At 45.2% G+C, this 17,829-nt stretch overlaps 1 protein-coding gene across 1 annotated transcript; it reads right to left on the bottom strand.

The window, feature by feature from the left end:
- Positions 1 to 1,791: 1,791 nt before the first annotated feature.
- On the bottom strand, positions 1,792 to 15,341 carry PGK1 (phosphoglycerate kinase 1). Its single transcript, XM_056359928.1, has 11 exons — positions 15,184 to 15,341; positions 12,441 to 12,491; positions 11,174 to 11,329; positions 10,911 to 11,055; positions 8,685 to 8,788; positions 7,858 to 7,977; positions 5,513 to 5,627; positions 5,051 to 5,230; positions 4,321 to 4,498; positions 3,954 to 4,052; positions 1,792 to 2,264 (listed from the first exon to the last, which is right to left on the bottom strand). Exons 1-11 carry the CDS (start codon positions 15,246 to 15,248, stop codon positions 2,224 to 2,226), a joined length of 1,254 nt encoding a protein of 417 aa, XP_056215903.1. The 5' UTR covers positions 15,249 to 15,341; the 3' UTR covers positions 1,792 to 2,223.
- Positions 15,342 to 17,829: the final 2,488 nt, after the last annotated feature.

Consider the following 17,829-nt stretch of genomic DNA (forward strand, 5'->3'; position numbering starts at 1 on the left):
CCATGTGGAAACAAAAGGACATTTTAGAGATGTAAGCAGCGAGCTTCCAAAGTCAGGTGGGAAAACTGCTTTAAAGCACAGACATCTATGTTCATGGAGCATTACTACTCCTTGCCATTATTTGATTACAGATCACTTTGTTTTGTTGCTTTTGATGAAGGGGGGGGGGGGGGGGGGAAGCCAGCAGAGGTAGCAGCCACACACCAACCTTTCACTGTAAACACCAAGAGAGGAGCTATGGAGGGAAAATATGTTATTGCTCCATGGGAATCCAGCAACACAGGGGTATAAGAGTGACACTAAAATGGGCCGTGCTGTCACGAGGCCTTGTTTGCCAGAGCCAGACAAGAATGATCTGTTATAAAACATGGTGGAATGTTTGTTTTTGTAGTACTGGATTTCCAAAATCCATAGTCTTTTTGTGGCCGACAAGCTTGCTCCTTTCTTTGCCTCGTTCCTGCAGCTGTCGGAGGTCTGCACCCCTGCCTGGAAAACATGAGTAACAGCGAGAAAGCAATCCTAGCAAAAATCTGCATCATTCATGCGTAATCAGACAATGCTTGGGAGATTTACAAAGAGAGGAGGAGGAGAAAACCACAGCGCTGCAGTCATTTGCATTATTTCTAGTTTCTTCTCATTGCCATAGTCACTTTTAGCTTTAAAGTGTAATAAGCATATTTTTCATACACAGCTTTATACACACTTCAGCATTATTAGGGTTTAATTCACATCCCACCATGACCAAGTGAAATTTGGCAAACATGCTTTCATTTTGTTTTGGTAATATTATGTACATACATACAAATTAACTTAAAAGCATACTCTGTTGTGGCTTACTGCTTACCCCAAAGATTCTCTCCATGGTTTGTCCTGGCTGCTTTATACTATTCAGGCCATGCAAAACCTCCTGTGAAGCACCCTAACAATACTTGCTGGGAATTCACTAGGAATAAAAACAGGCAACTGCTGCTTTACATCACTTACTTTTCTCTGATCCAGCAGAAAGACACACAAGCAGTTCAGTTGGAGCACTGTGCCTTCTCGCAGTTCTTATGAGCAGAGCCATGAGTGCTAACATAATCCAAAACACGCTTTTGGATGCTCACAAGCTGATTCGAGTTTGGAGCAATCCTGGGTTTGGTTTAGAGCTGCCCTGTGCTCACTTTTGGGTCCTGCAGCAAGCACAGGAGCCAACGCACAACAGTCAAAACAGAAATCCCAACTTTAGACATTTGCACCATGTTGGTGGTCCTCCGCTGACAATACTTGTGGCTCTGCAACATGCTTAAGCCACACACACAAACCTAATTGTCCAACTGTGTGGTTTTACTATGCTAGTTTTATGCACTTTTAGGACCACAAACTTAGCAAAGGTGCACTGCGGTTCTGTTTGCCTGTGACTCAGTTTTTACCTGCCTGTCTTCAGTTTCCCCTATATTCAGATCAGATGCATTGGTTGCCTGCTATGAGGGGAGTTCTCTAGGTGGGAAACACTTTTAGATGTGCACTTTTTTTACCAGACTTGCACATCCAAAATTTCATCTTACTTTATTACCTGACAGCATGGAAGTTTTAATGTAACAGCACATCCGTAAGAATTTATGTCCTTACCAAAGTTCACTTTGATGATGAGTGGGTGCTTACAGATCCTCTGGACACAAATAAAAGGTATTTATAAATACTGTAATTAGTGGAAAACATTAAAATAGCTTCTTCCTAGCATCAGGAGTCAGAGATATTTTAAGGTATACCATTTCAAAAATCTGAAAGAAGGACCATATACAAACTGGGAGCATTTTAAATATGTTTATTCAGCAGCTATTACAATCAGCCTCCAAAAAACTGGAGTCCCCTCTTGTTTCTGAACAGTGTCAAGTGATGAAAATGCCTAAGAACATTGAAGCTAAACAGTGCACTCCTTTCTGAGAAACAGACATGTCTAACAGGGATTAATCTCTTTGAAAAGGCAAAATATAAATATATACACTCTAAATTCACAACAACAGTTTAAACTCACTACGTTAATTCAAGTGGGATAACAGTGGACAAATCCACATCATGTAAACTGCAGTCGTAAAATCTCTCTGCTGTCTCCTCAAACCCTGTCCAGTTTCGGTTTACATTCTGTGATCTGCCTATCGCAGAGTTGAAATACAGAAGCGCTGAAGTGTTGAATCTCAGGGGCTGTGCACAGGACCGGGAACTGGGGTGATACTCTGCTCTCTACACGTTGCTCAAGGCATCCACACCAGGAAGAACCTTACCTGTTAGCAGTTAAAAACATACCGGTAAAGTTAAGAACCCCTCTGCCCTCAAGCAACTAAGTTTTACACTTGCAATTGCATCATTTAAACATATTAAAAGAAATTATCAGACATTACAGGTTAAAAATGGAAGAGCTCGGATCTATGCATGCTCCTGTTGACTGTGGCTCTTAGGCATATGAGTTACATTTAGATGTTTCACGCAGTAAATACCTTTTAGGGCTGCTGTAGTGAGTATCCAGAGCACAGCTGCACTCATATGTCAGCAGACAGATTCTTAACGTACCACAGTCATCAATTCTCAGTTAACAATAATGGTAAATTTCTAGCCAAGTCTCTGCTAGGGTCAGATCCAAACACCTAAGATCTTTTTCCATTAAGTTTGATGGCAAACAGATTTTTGGTTTGGTCTAGGGAGTTGCTGCATACTTTCTTTAATCTCTAGTGGCACATAAATAGAATTTTGGAGTGTGTGGTGGAAATTTTAAGAATTAATTCAGAAAAAGAAACAAAGCCTCCTACAAGTCTCAAGTCTTTTACTGGGACTAAAACACCCAGGTCTAGATATTTACATGCCTCATTCCAACTGATGGAAGCAAGGAATACGCTCATGTCTGAGCATGAGGGCCCAGATTATTAAAGTGCGATGTTTTCTAAAGCATTTTTAGCTTTTTGTCCTACTTTAATAACGAAGACAGACCTCTGGTTTTGCCTTTTTTTTTTTTTTTGGAAAACCTACCTTCTAATGCTGAAGCTGCATGGCAGTACTGAATTTTAACACTGTTCACAACTCACCAGTTTGTTGGGTTTTGGGTGGGGGGCGTGCATGCCTTCTTTAATCTTCAGAAGCTTTTCTAATTAGCTAGACTTCCGTTACATTTAAAAGATCACACACACAAACCCACATTTTGGGCCAAAACTTAGACAAGTTTGTTCTTTTGAATAAATCAGTTGCACAGTGTTTCCTTCTAGCCATCTGCATTCTTTCCCTTTACCATCACTCCCTAGGCAACAGAAACAAAAGCTCTGTCTCGCATATAACTGCTGGAAACTAGCAGCTGCAATGCAGTTTATTGCAGTTTCTCTTCTACAGAGAAGCTGACAGCATTAGATAATTTACCCATATTGGGAAACAGCTAATTACCAGAGGAAATGAAAACTCATTTAGAGTACAATGTAACTCATTAGAGGAATCCTGTAAATTCTCACCATTTTGAATTCCAAGTATACTTGTGCACGTTTGTGATCGATCACTAGAGGGCTCCCCAAAACCACGGAATTTCAAACAATGTGCCCAAAAGGAAACTTCTGGCAAAAATTCCAGACTATTCTGATGTGATTTCCCTCACAGAAACTGGGCATTTTAAACAGTCTGGTTAGCGTGTCTCAGGGGATCATCCACAAAAGTAAGCTCGCTCTCAAGGCCGTTTTATTTTCTATTCCAGCATTTTTGCTTTCTGGGAGTGGCAGACTGTGTTGCTTGCAAGAATACTCCATTTTCTTTCCTCTCTTCCTCTAGGAGGACTACAGAAGAGCAATGAGGAGCTCGTTGCTCAAAAGCTATGTTCAACTCCACATGGTGGAACAGAAAAGACGTTCACCCCATCGTGATTTCTTGAGTATCAACATGTGGCAGAACACCCGAAGTACCCAATTCGCTCGAAGTAGTTAAAATAAAGGAACATTTACCCTCTAGCAGTTCCAGGCTGGCGCCACCTCCGGTGCTGACATGGCTAACTTTATCCTCAGTGTTCCACTTTGCACAGCAAGTAGCTGTATCTCCACCACCTGTAGTACAAACAAAAAAATATAATCAATGAAACACACAGGAAATTCAGATTTTGTTCAGCTTAAGGGCCACAGCCTTGCTATGTGCTGGTCCTGCTCCCAAATACTCTGCATCGGTACATACAACATTTTTTAAAGTCCTATCTCCAAGCTGAAGGACAGATGAAAACATGAGGGAAGAAAAAGAATTTGACAAGTATTTTTAACATGGTACTGGCAAGCATTGTTGCATTTAGAAAGACAAGAAGAAACACATACAGCTGCTTACCAATAATGGTGATGGTGCCCTTTCCAGTTACTTCTACCACTTTGTCCATCAGGGCTTTGGTTCCTTTGGCAAACTTGTCCCACTCAAAGACACCGACTGGGCCATTCCACACAATTTGCTTGGCCCTTCCCACAACTTCAACAAACTTTGCCACACTTTGAGGGCCACAGTCCAAGCCCTAAGACAAGTAAAAGAAGCCATTGATACACTTCCTGCTGACCCTCATCTCAAATCGCCAATGTTTAGCTGGGATCCTCAGAAGCTTCCCCCTTAGCCCCAGATATGAAGCAAGTATTTCTCTATATGCACTGAATACTGAGAAGCAGAAAGATTTATCAGCAGCTGCTGCAGGAGGTGGAGTCTGGTGTGGTATTTATCTTCCTAGTACAAGTAATTAAATTTTTAAGTCAATGCCAGATGCTTGAAGCCTTGATTAGAAACTTTTGCTAACTCCACTTAAATTTGTCAAATACAAGGGATTTCTACTGTACTCAAGGTTTTAAGAGGAGTTTTGTTGTTTTAATACAAACCTCACAAAAGCTATTTTAAACTTAAAAATTCAGGACAAACAGGACTTCCATTTCATTAAACCAACACACTACACAGTTTGACCACCTTCAGAAACATTTGCAAAGAATGATAATTACTTTTTCTACTCCTTTAAGGTGTCCTTCCCACCACGCTGCTGCCTGTTACTTCTTTTAGTCCCTTAAAGCCTATTAAAACCTACCATCCAGCCAGCAGGAATGCCTGAAGCCACTGTGGCTTCCCCAGTCTGTGCATGCTCATCAAATTTGTCTGCAGTGATGAAATCAACAGGCAGAGTAATCTTCACGCCATTCTTCTCTGCCTTGGCCATCAGGTCCTTGACAATTTTTGATCCCTCTTCATCAAACAGAGAGTTACCAATCTAGAGAAATTATTTGGGAAAAGTAAGAGAGAGGTGTTTGTTTAGCTACTGTAGCTAAACTACAGCAGTAGTCAAGCCAGCCATTCTGGAAAGACTGTTCTCCTAACGCACCTAGCTAGACATAGGCACCAATTTGATTTTTGCAAAGTGATTGTCAAGTAACTTCTCAGTGCTCCCTACTCTTGCAGAGAGCTGATAGCCAGTTCTCAATACTAGCATATATAAAGGACATTCTGACCGCATTCTTTCCTAGGAGTAGGCACCGAATTGCTCTTTTCGTACCTCCATGTTGTTGATCACTTTGAGGAAGGTGAATGCCATTCCACCACCAATGATCATCTCATTGACCTTATCCAACATGTTATTGATCAGCTGGATCTTATCCTGAACCTTGGCTCTGGCGAGAGAGAAGGAAAAACGATGAATAATGTAGCTGCTGCCCAAAACTCCTGAGGCAAAACTTACTCGATTGTGGTGTATCAAAGCCATATGGAGAGAATGATCCGACAAAGGAGTTGTTGGGAGCAGGTAGAAAGGGAATTTGGCAACTTCACAGGCCAGCATTAAACATCAACTTACAAGAGCCCTCTATTTTTTTCCTATTTCAATCTAAACCTCGTTGGCACTTTAGAGCCTGATTTCCCCTGCTGTCCAGCAAGGTAGAGCAGAGATCAGAGCACTGCCATTCATAACCACTGTCCAACCCCAGCAGGATCTTCTGTACCAGCTGCCATACCGCCAGCTCCTGTAACCCTTCCAGGTCCGGCACCCCGCCACACTCACAGCACAGCTCCAAACTGCTAGGGTGATATGTGATACAGAACTGCCCTGCCCCAAAGCCGATGACTGCTTTTGGTACAAGATACAAACGGTATTGGAACAATACCAAAATTTCTTTATATAGGAAAGGCAGAGGAGGCAGTAAATAGACAAAAGTCTCCTGTCTTCTCTCTTTAATGCCATGTATGGAATTTTTGTTGTTATCTAAAAGAAAGCTTCATAAAAGACCTCAGGAAACAACCCCGAGTGAAATCTGGTCTGGCACTCTGAGACCTCCATCATAGTCTTAAGACCATACCCTACTTGGTGACGTTAGATGAGGCCATTTCCTCTTCTTGCTTTAGTTTCTCCATCTCTAAACCATGGATAACTGCATGAATTTCATTAACAAAATGCTTTCAGACCTAACCATAAGAAATAGGCATTGCCTCTACAAATCCAGTCTTGGCAACCATGGAGAGCTCTCGTGTGAGCCAGCCACCAACCCCAGCTTAAGCCGTGAAGCTGCAAATGTTGCTACGCTGTAGGCACTGAGCAGGTCAAGAAGCCTTGATGGGATGGGACAGAGCTGCAGCAAAAGCCTGCAGTGCCCACCTTGCCCTGTGCAGCTGCAGGCAGAAAGATACGGGAAGGTGAATTACATAATTACATTTTTCTTTCTTGCCCTTGCACATACCCTGCTTCTAGCACTGAATTACCTTCCTGCACATGGTCTTTCTTTCCCAACACATTTAATTTCCACTTTACTTGTTAGTACAGTTATTCTCAGTTCATCTTCTAGGCCCAATTTTATTATAGATAAGCAGTAGCAAGCCTGCAACTGGACCACACACAGCTTCCAAGCATGACTTCCCTCTGGTACAACCGAGCCAGAGTTGCTGGATCTGCCATCCCACCTAAAAAGGTGCCACTTCCAGACAGATACAGGTATTTTCTGGCTCTGAACTGCTTCAGAGTTCACCCTGTGACTCACTAAGGTGCAGTCAGCACTCGTTAGTCCTTGGCCACACAATGAGTTTAGTACCAGGCTCCTAGTCTGGGAACCTCCTGGTCACCCTTGTTATGTACCTCTCAAAAAAGGTTCGCTACAGCCAAGGTCATAGAAAAAGTTTAAACTTTATGCAAGAACTGAATACTACTTCTTAAAAAACACATTTATGGGTGCAAAGAGCAGAAATAAGGCACATACTTCTGTCAGGAACACAGGAATGTTATGGTGTCCCAGTTCTGTGTTACATAGCAAGGTATTTTAATTCACCTGATGACCTGAAATACTGTCACTGAACTACAGTGCCAGACTGGGTACAAACATGACCAAAATCATTAGCAATGGGAAATTATTTCTACACACAGTCACTTGGTTTTGCACCTTCAAGTTTCTTGGCACACTAGGTACTGGGGGAGAGTGGAGGCCTACCCAGCTACAGTAGGTCACCATTGCATAACGACAGACTGTGTCAATTTAAACAGTGCTGAGCGTGCAGGATGCTTGTACTCTGAACCGTGGAGGAAAGGTCACCAACAATGTTTCAGGGCCATCATGTGTCTCTAACAGCTCTTCTGGTTCATCTGTACAACAAACTGCTGTGGATTGTCTCCATGTGGGGAATTAAGAAGAGGTTAGCAGATATGATGACCAGACCCTGACAGTATCATCACAGGAGCAGACACGGCCAGTTAGCTCCTCTCTAATCTGTATCTTACAGAGATCTTGGGACTTATCTATAAATCTGAACTGTAGGCACAGTTAGAAGGAAAACACTTGTTTGAACCAAGCCAAAATAACTTTTCATTTCTTACAGAGGAGTTAAAGAGAAATATGGAGTTGATATGTTCTTGAGTCTTACCCTCCAAGAATTGCTAAGAAGGGTCTCTCCGGACTTTCTAGGGCCTTAGCAAAGTAATCCAGTTCTTTCTTCATGAGGAAGCCAGCAGCCTTCTGAGGCAGATTGACACCTACCATGGAGCTGCAGAATAAAAGAGTGAGGAATGGAAAAATTTTCAATCAGTACAGGTCCAACATCCCTGTGTCTCACAGCATTGCAAAGCCAATCCTTTAGTCAGTTGCAGCAATGAGAACAGCATGAAAACAAAGACAAGGTTTTTGTTTTCCTACTTTGATAAGCTGGCTGTACACCCTTACTTTCTGAGATTGTTTTTGCACAGATATATTAATACGCAAGAAAGTCACAGTGTTAACCAGTGATCCAGAGTGCTGAGGGACAGTTAAGCATAAGAGCACAGATGTCTTCTTCCAACAGCACCAGATCATGAAATCAAGCTCAAAGCAGACCACTGGAGTTTGCAAAGCACACATACCTAACCACACTCCATGAGAATAATCAATCTGGAGCTATTAATCTTTTGGAAAAGAGGTCTGCTATAATTGCAGGACAATTTATACAAGTCCAAAGCAAGTAATTTTTTTATCCTCAAAGCCTAAAAAGTCAGTTCAAGTCTTAGGAGTTACACCTGTCTCCTGTGCCCAGAAGCAAACTTGAAAGAGCATATACTATTGACAACTGTCTCCACTAAATCCATTACTCACGAACAAACAGCAGAATGGTAACGGGATAAGCCCAAAAGGAAGTTAAAACTCACTGGGGACACAGTTGTATGTGTTTCCATGACATCATTCTGCAGTTCTGCCTGTGGAAGGGAACTGGATACACACCTGTGAGCCCGGTGGGCAGTTCCAAAAGCATCATTGACATAGACATCTCCCAGTTTAGAAAGAGAGGCTCTGAAAGCCTCCACTTTTGCAGAATCAGCCTTGATCTAAAAAGAAAAAGAATGACAAGTTTGTGCTATTCAGGTACACAGAAGTGATTCTGAAACTGAAGCCAAAGTCAGCAATTTGACTTATAAACCCAAAGCAAAGAAAGGTCAGCTGGAGAAACTCATCAGTTCATCCTGTGGGTCACTGCATTTCGTGTGGTCTTTCCCAGTAAGTAAGTAGGAGCAACAGAAAGATTTAAATGGTTTAAACTCCACATTAAACTCCCTGAGACTGCTATTACAGGCCCGAGGCCTGTTCCCACTTCAAGCTTCTAGTCTATCAGAGCAGGAATGAACTGCAGCACTACCAACCTTTCAGTCTCTCTCCTACAGATTTCCAGTTTTGTGCGGTGACCACAGGTTAACAGAAAGGGTGTGTGGAGATGAGGCAATGCTGAGATGAGACTAACAATTACTGAACAAAGAAAATGTGGTCCTCAAGTGCCACAGGTAAAAGGACAAGCTCCTGAAGGACTGATACAACGATGCATTGAGGATTAACTTATACGTAGCCTGCACACTACAACAGGCCACAGCAAAAGCAGCCAACATTGGAAAGCTGAAGATAAGCTTAGCATGTAGTAAGCAAGAACAGATGCATTTCTGTTAAAACTTCTCCATCCTCTACGCATCCTACCAAATCCTCATGGGACAGCGCATATAGTTGGGTTTTCTTTACCACCATGAAAAGACAGCAGAGCTCACTCTGACACTAAGTGACTGCTTGGACCTAGTTTACAGCCACTTGCTCTTAAAGAACGGCCCAGACTGGCAGTCAAGCTATCACCTCTCCCAGTGCTTTTTGCTTTACCAGCTCATCATTCCCAGTGAGGCCTCTGCTAGCGCCCAGATGTAACACCATGGGGATGATGGCAGGCAGGTACACTAATGTACGGCAGATGGGTTCAGCCCGAGCATAAAACAAGCCAAAGGGGCTACACAGATTATAGAACAATGTTTTCAACTGCTCCTTCACTTGTTAAATCGCCTGGCTTTACACAAAGAGATTAAGTACCAGTAACATCTGTAAGCAGAACACAAGAGGCTCTGAACGAAGGAACCACTGCCACTTGATCTGCTTTGTTAACAAGCACCAGTTAATAATCTGCAGTCTTGTACCACATGACTATTTCCATAGCACCGACTTTCACCTCTGTTAGGATGAGAAGCAGGTGTGTCAACAGCCCCCCTCCTCTTCTGCTCAACTGCAGCACATGCTTCCATATGCATACAGCCAGCTAAATAACCTGAAAATTACACAAATGCACTAAACCAAGGGACTGCTTCCCAAAGCAAATTAAATTTTTGCCCCACTTTTCCCTGCCACCATATTGGCTTTCAGTGGCGCACAATTCTGGTAGCAAATAATTCCAGACTTGCTCAATTTCTTATTGCCATCAGCAAAGGCTTACTAGTTCTCTGGCCTGTTTTACAGGAGTCCTGTGTCAGCCCATAAAGGGCACCACACCATGTCAGCATTCCACCCCACAAACTGAATCTGAAAGGAGCCAAGACCTGTGTAAAGTCAGTGGGGTCACTGTCACTAAGAAAAGCAGCTGTCTGGAGCAAGCACTCTTCCTGACCTTCAAGAAAATGTCAGAGGTGCAAGGCAGCCTGGCCTTAGATGATTATTAAGACCAGATAGGCTTATAAAAGGGTTTGATAATTCCTATGCTGCAGAATGTTTAAACTTTATATTAAAACATCAGTCAGATAACCAAGAAAGAAGCGTCTTTCTTATGGCCCCAGTGGCAACAATCTCAAACAGACCTTGTTTTTTGGTCTAGATGTCCCAAAATAAAGTCTAATAAGCAGCAACTAGTTTGCTGCACAGCCCTATTTCCCCCGCTTTCCTTCTGTTACAGACTACAGCACCTTCAACGGAGTCATCTGTAACCTTTCACATAAGCTGTTTCATCTTGGAAATTCAATGCATTTGACTCGAACTTCCTCACAGCATGGTACAAATGATCGGACACACTGAACTGAAGATCTCTGACATCCTTCTGAGAGCAAATTCATACACAGCATTTTAGACCGGCTGCTGGTTCCTTGTCAGTCTGCAGCAAACAAGCTAGTAAGACCAGAGCAGGCACACACAAAAGCTAGACTTAAGTTTCACCTTGTTCCCTGATGCATCCTTCCCTTTCCCTTCTTCTTCTACGTGGAATCGGAGGTTCTCTAGCAGGATGATGGAGCCAGCTGCAGGATTAGCACAGGCCTTCTCCACCTCAGGACCAACGCAATCCTTCAGGAATAAGACCTCCCTGCAAACACAAGATACACACTGTCATCCCACCAGTGATTCTTCCTTTCAGAAAGGGAAGCACCCAGGTCCGCTGCCAGAGAGGGCCTGAGGCATGCTGGACTGCTCTTCTACTTCACCTGCCCAGGAGTGCTTTAAGCTCCACAGCTACTGGGGCCAAGGAGAACTTTTCAGGCATGGGAACGCCATCCGGGCGACCCAGGTGACTCATCAAAACCACTGACTTGGCTCCATGATCCAAGCAGTGCTTGATAGTAGGAACAGCCGCCTTGATCCTATAATAGCAGAGAAGAATAAATTAAAAAAGGATTCAAGTAGTCTACCAGGCAAGCAAACTTAGTAAACACACAAGAGCCTTGGGAGTTGTCCTTCAAAAATGACAAAAGAAACTGAGCACAAGAGCTGGGCAGAACAATTACCTAAGAAGTCCATCCTACCTCTGGCATTCACGTGGTTCAGCCTACCTCTCACCAGAAGACAGCAGGACATCACCACCAGCAAAAAGGGACACTGGGCTTCTCAGCAAGCTACCCTTATTAGAACAAATGTCTAGGAGACTAACCACATCCCACAGAGCACAGCTTTCCCTGTGGAGCTAACCCAGCCTATCCTTCTAGGGACTGTGACAACCCTGAAGCATGGTCCACAAAGCATCAACAAAATTCTCTGTCCCAGCATGTTTTCCTGTGTTCCACTGTTATCTTCCATGCAACGTAGGACACTGAAGTGAAATGCATTTTGTAATCTAAATTCTGCTGATTGCTTGTAGCTAAGAAATGTCAGGACACACCTGAACATTACTGGGCCTCCTGGTTTAGTCTGTGATTCTGAACAAATAAAGACATGACGGGAATGTTGAGCAGCAGGCATTCTGTGGTGAACAAAACTGTCATCTGTCTGCAAGCGACAGACAAGCAAGACAAGACATTTGATATCACTGTTTCTAAATCCCGTCTCTTTGTGTGCTGCACTAACACAAGTCAACATACCTGCAGGGTAACCAGGAGGCAGAAAGTATTCTGGATACTACCAACAAATACAGCTCATTTTCACACACAGTGAAAAGGATGTGGTTGTGAAATGGTCACAACGCTTCAGCCACTTTTAAAGAATGTAGTTTAGGATCTGTACAATTAAAAGACTTTTCTATATGCTTTCCACAGCAGGTATAGTGAGAAGAAGCCTTGCAGTTAGCATAGTTTGCCAGTGGCTGCAGGGGTTTTAATTAACAATTGTTGGACCTTCTCTAAGACAGCTTTAATATCCTGGTATGAGCAATCACAGCTTAATCATGGCAGTATTCCAGGTACTGCTAATGTAACTGGGCTAAAGTCAGAGCGAAAACAGACTTCAGGGCTTCCATCTGGGACAGAAGTTATGGCTCACCTTTGATTGTTGGTTATTTTGTGATCCTTCATTGGAACATTGAAGTCAACCCTAAAAAAAAAACAAGAACAAAATTAAATAATCAACAAATTTCTTTTACAAAGAGTGAGGGAACCTGTCAGTAAAAATGCTGGCTAGAAAAGCAATGTTACAATTAAAGTAAGATTTTTAATTGTGCCTTGGTACACAAGTTTCATTTTGAAATCAGTATGTTATTAGGCATTTCTGCTTGTAATAATAGAACATAAACCAAGAACAAATATCTGCTAGAATGACTTAGTAAAGCTATGCCACCAATACATCCTAATACTCATGACCGCAGTAGCAATGATGCTGAAGAAACACATAAAACTGAGATTGAACAAGCTCCCCACAACCTTTTCATTTTAAACAACATGCTCTCAGGTCACTGACTAGGAGCTTCCAACGGAAAAGGAAGGGAATAATGAAAAGTGTCGTTGTGTTCTCTAATGAGGCCTCTAAAGTACCTGGTTACACTACTAAGGCAAGCGGGCAGGCTCAAGGAAGCTGTCCAGGCATTGTCTACAACTCTGAATTTCTGTTCTCCGTAGCCGGGTCCTGGGGCTTATCACATTCCCACTGGAAGACCAGCCATGGATCTAGAGATAACTTCCCTACTCGTGCCAGGTGAAGGGATGCGAGAGGGAAGTTTCATCAGCCATTTCTTGCTAGCTGCCTTGCGCCCACGTGCTGACTAGCAGCAGGAAGCTGTGTTTGCGTAACAGCAAAGGCAGGAATTACTCACCAGCTACATCTAACCCAGTGTAACAGGCTATCAGAACCAGCAAAGTAAAACACACTGCTACAGTGTACCCTTCACCATTCTGTATCTGTATTAAAGAACACCACAATTCAGGAAGTTATTTGAATTCTTTCACAACCTGCTCAGCACAAGAAACAGATGGAAAGACAGACAAAAGCTGCCAGCAAAACAGGAGTAGCTGAGCAGAAAGAAATTGAACTGGCAGCCCCACAGTACAGTGGACTAATTCTAAAAAGAAAAGAACCATTATCATGCTATTATTCTAAAAGGAGAGAATAAAAGAATAGTTTGCTTTACAGAGCCATCAGAGCTACAAAAGGAAGACCCAGTTTGCTCTTCTTCCCCGCTGCAGATAACTGAAATCTGAGCTCCCCTTGAACCTGTTTCTCCTCCCCATTCCCAACTTCTCTTGAAGCTTCAGCACTGAGACTGGAAGATAACCAGGTTATGAGTATGCCAAAATTATGACAGATAAGAAAAAAAAAAAAAAAAAGAAGATACTGATTTTACTAGTACTGAGCACACATGGTGACTCTTTTCAGTGAAATGAGACGCAGGCAGGGAACACAAAGGCTGACACCTCATCTGCCGTTTCACTGTTTTAGCAGCCCATCACAGAACTGCAAAAATAGGTATGTGCATTAACTACCGGAGACTAAGAGCTGGCCAACTCATCCTCTGCCAAAGCAAGACTGTTCTCTGTAACATAACCCAGAAAAGGTAAAACCGGCAGGGTAAAAAAAAAAAAGTTGTTACAGAGATAAAAAGGCCTTTTGTCATACAAAATTTAGGAAGCCATGCAAATTCTGAGCTAGCTTCTTCAGTACTCCTTATGGGGGTTAGTTTCTGGTAATCAAATTTCTAGGGAACTACTTCAAAATGAGACAACAGAGAGACAAGATAAAAAGAGCAAGTTGTCTCACACAGACTACAGGGAAGAGAAGTTACAATTTTGTTGTATCTGCCTACTCACTGAGCAAGGTAACAGACACACAGTAGTCACATCATGGTGACCTTGGACAAAGAATCCCACAATAAGAGTATTCCGTGGAGGATGTACCCCAGTGCCATTATCTCCCAGTATTTGGCAACAATTCCACCATTAGGCTTTCAGCAGCCCTTGATGTTTTATAACTAACCTACAAATTCCTATTTTAGGGTTTTACACCTGGACGTGCTGAATACCTGTGCGACTCGAAGCTTGCTGCAAAAAAGCAAAATTACTGTTTTATTTGGGTAGCTGGCCAGAGCCATATTTTCCCTTTTTTTTATTGCAACGCTTTTTGGATTTGCAGGAAGGAAGAAGGGAACTGGGGAATAAGCAGGTTTTGGAGCACTCCCCAATAAAATCAGGGTAGACTGGCTCGTTTTCTCCCCAGGCCGCCTGTGGATGGCGGGTACAGGTGGAAGCCGAGCGGCTGTAGCCCCCAGTTGCCCACCTCGGGCAGCGCTGGGCACCATCCTGCCCGGCCCCAACAAGGCTGAGCGCGGCCGGGGCTCACGCTACCCCCGTCAATCACAGCCCCGCCACCGGGAGAGGGACACGCTCCCGGAAGGGGTAACCCGGGACGTGCGGGGCCTCCCCAGCAGCCGGGCGGGGAGCAACCCAAACCCCGTAGGAAAGACTTTGCCGGGCCCAGACGTGCCGCTGCCGAGGACGGGGGTGACTTTGCTGCCCGGGGGAAGCTGCGCCGGAGTCCGGCCGCGGAGGGCCCGGCAGGGCGGGGAGGCAGCGCGGCCGGCCGGGGCCCAGCGGGGCGGGGAGGCAGCGCTGCTCCCCCCGCTCCTCCATCCCCGGGAGGCACAGCCCGCCCCGCCGCCTCCTCGCCAGGCCCAGCCGCTGTCGAAGGCCGCCCCGGCACAAGGGCACCAGGGGTGGCGGCCCCGGGCGCTCCTGCCCCCGCGGGGCCAGGCCGTTCCTCTCCTCCCCGCACCGCGCGGCGGGGCCCAGCTCCTCACCTCATAACGACCCGCTTGCCCTTCACATCCACCTTGTCGAGGGTGAGCTTGTTGGAGAGAGACATGTTGGCTCCCGGCTCGACTCGATCCGCTCCGCTCCACCGCCGCCCGCGCTCTGCCGCAGCGCCCGCCCGCGTCGCCGGCACGCAGCCCGCCCCGCCCCTGCCCGTCAGCGATTGGGCCGCACCGCCCTCCGCGCGTCACTATTGGTCCAGCCGCCTGCCCGTCCGCAGAGTGCCCTCCCCCGCGGGAGGCCGGGCTGCGGCGGGAGGCCCGGTCACGTCCCGCACGCAGCCGGGCCCGGTCGCCTCGGGGCAGAGTTACCGCCGGCTGCGCACCTGGGCGCTCCGCACCGTCCGCCACGCCCCGGGGGCCCGCTAGGCCTCCGCCCGTCAATTTAAATATGTATTTCACTGTAGAATTAAAAAGAAATCCGCCAGCGCACCGTAGAGCGCGCTTTTCCTGGAACTAGCACACAGCAGTCCCGGCAGGCAGCGTCGGGCTCCCGGCTTCGGGGGTAGCTGGCTGCCGGGTTTGTTTCCTCCTTAAATACTCGGTCAGATTTCACTGACATGAACCCCCTTTCATTTCTAATCTCTAACGTCCAAATTAGTAATTCTGGATCTTACTAGAGGGTAGAACCTCGGTGAAGGTGGCATGCAGGGCGGCTGGCCCTCAGGCAGCGGGTAGGCCCTGCGGGGCAGGCAGGCCTCGGCCCACCGCTCACCTACAAGAGAAGAGAAACCCCAGGGTATTTTTAAATTACCTACGTAGATTAATACTTTTCAAGACAACTGTTTAAAGGGATACACTTTCCAGATGTATGCTCTGTGTGGGCTGTCCAAAAATTCCCTGTCCCAGGTGTGTGTGCGGCCTGTAAGGCCGTGGAATGGGGCTGCATGCTGTGGGAAAAGGAGCTCACCGTCTTTTGGGTTTTACCCATAGGACAGCTAGGCCCCTCTGTCTGCTGGCAGGTTTTTTTTTGCCAAACTTGCTAATGATGCAGATATTGCTGAGAAAACTGTGATGACAAGCTGAGCGCCTGACAAAATCTTTGCTGACAGGAAAGGGCAAACTCAGAGGAATAGCCTGTAACAGGCAAGTGAAGTGCGGGCAAAACAGGAAAAAACCAGCATGCACTTACAAGAAACAAAATGCAAAGATAAGTAAAGAGCCAAACCAGTGCATTGCTCGCACATGGCTGAAAGGGTCCACCCTGCATGGGCTCTGGGGCAGAAAAGCGGGAGCATCCTCCTGCACGACTTATCAGAAGGCTTGGGGAAGCATGGCTGGGCCTCCAGGATAGGTTAGAGCCATCAATTTACCCAAGTTACATGGCAATCCCAACAGCAACAAAAGCTGAAATAATTCATCTGGGAACAAACTAATAGGTGGTGTGAAATCACCAATTAGGCAGTCACCTATTAGGATGAGAAGAGTAGGCACACATCACTTTAGTTTATCAGTGTGTGTCGTGGTAGTTCATCATCTGTAGCTATAAGTCATACAAGCAGCGTTCAAATCAAATTAAGTACAGTAATGGTGTCAATATTGACTGCCGAGTGAATCTGAAGTGTATCCAAGGGTCCGTCCTGTGAATTAGTAAACCAGCCCTGAACTTGCAGTAGCCAGTGGGGTCCTTGTAAACCAGAGGACCCCTGGCCACACTCGCAGGACCACCAGTGGGCAGGGACGTCAAAGTGTTGGTGCTAATGCAACATTCACCAAAGCCTGAGTCAAATCCTAAACTGGTCCTGAATCCAGCCTTCCCAGCGCCTGGGAGTGCTCCATTTTTGGATCCTTTTCCAGGGTTTGTTCAGCAAAAGAGCCCTCTCGGGAGTGGGGATCGCCTGCACACAAGGACAGCTGTAAGAGCTGCTTTTACCACAGAGCCTGAGGCACAACTGATAGCAGGTGATCAAATGGCTCACGCTAAAGGGACTCCGGGTAAGGTAAGGAAGGAGTACTCCAGATCCAGAAGAGCTGTAACTAACTGCTCTAAAATCAATCTGTTTCCTTCTCCCTGTTCTTCTTTGTGCTGTACTGCTTTCTTCAAAGGCAACAGTTAAATTCCTTGATGCTGACTCAGAAAGGAAGGCCTTTTTCAGCTGCAGTCTACAACCGCATCCTTGCAGCACCTATTTACTTTCCCCTGTAAATGGATTCATTCATTAGCACAAGGCTTTATTTCAGAAAGCTTGCATGCCGCCTCCTAGGGGTAAAAAGGCATGAAGGAGAAACGCCACGGGAAGTGGCATGAACACGGTGACTTGAGCACCCACAGTAGTGGAAGGTGGAAGGCAGCTCAATACCACAGCTGACTGAGGAGAGGGGACAGTGGGACAATTGCTAATCCCCAGTTAGAAGGCGGCACTCAGGACTAAAGGACTAAGCAAGCTATAAATAAGAATAAATAAATAAAAACGACGAAGAACATTCTACTCAGTAGGGCTAACTCAACTACAACTATATCCATCTAAAAGGCTAGTAGAGTATTATATAGGAAGTGTGTAGTCAGCTGAAATTAGAAGCTTGGTGCTCTTACAGACATCATTGCTTTGGGCAGAACTGTAGCCATAGTTCACAAGCCTTACTTTAGCTTTATGCTTGCTTGCTTTTTCTCCATTTTTCTTGGGGAAGAACATG

This window comes from Falco biarmicus, chromosome 14, assembly GCF_023638135.1.
Source record: "Falco biarmicus isolate bFalBia1 chromosome 14, bFalBia1.pri, whole genome shotgun sequence".
Lineage (NCBI taxonomy): Eukaryota > Metazoa > Chordata > Aves > Falconiformes > Falconidae > Falco > Falco biarmicus.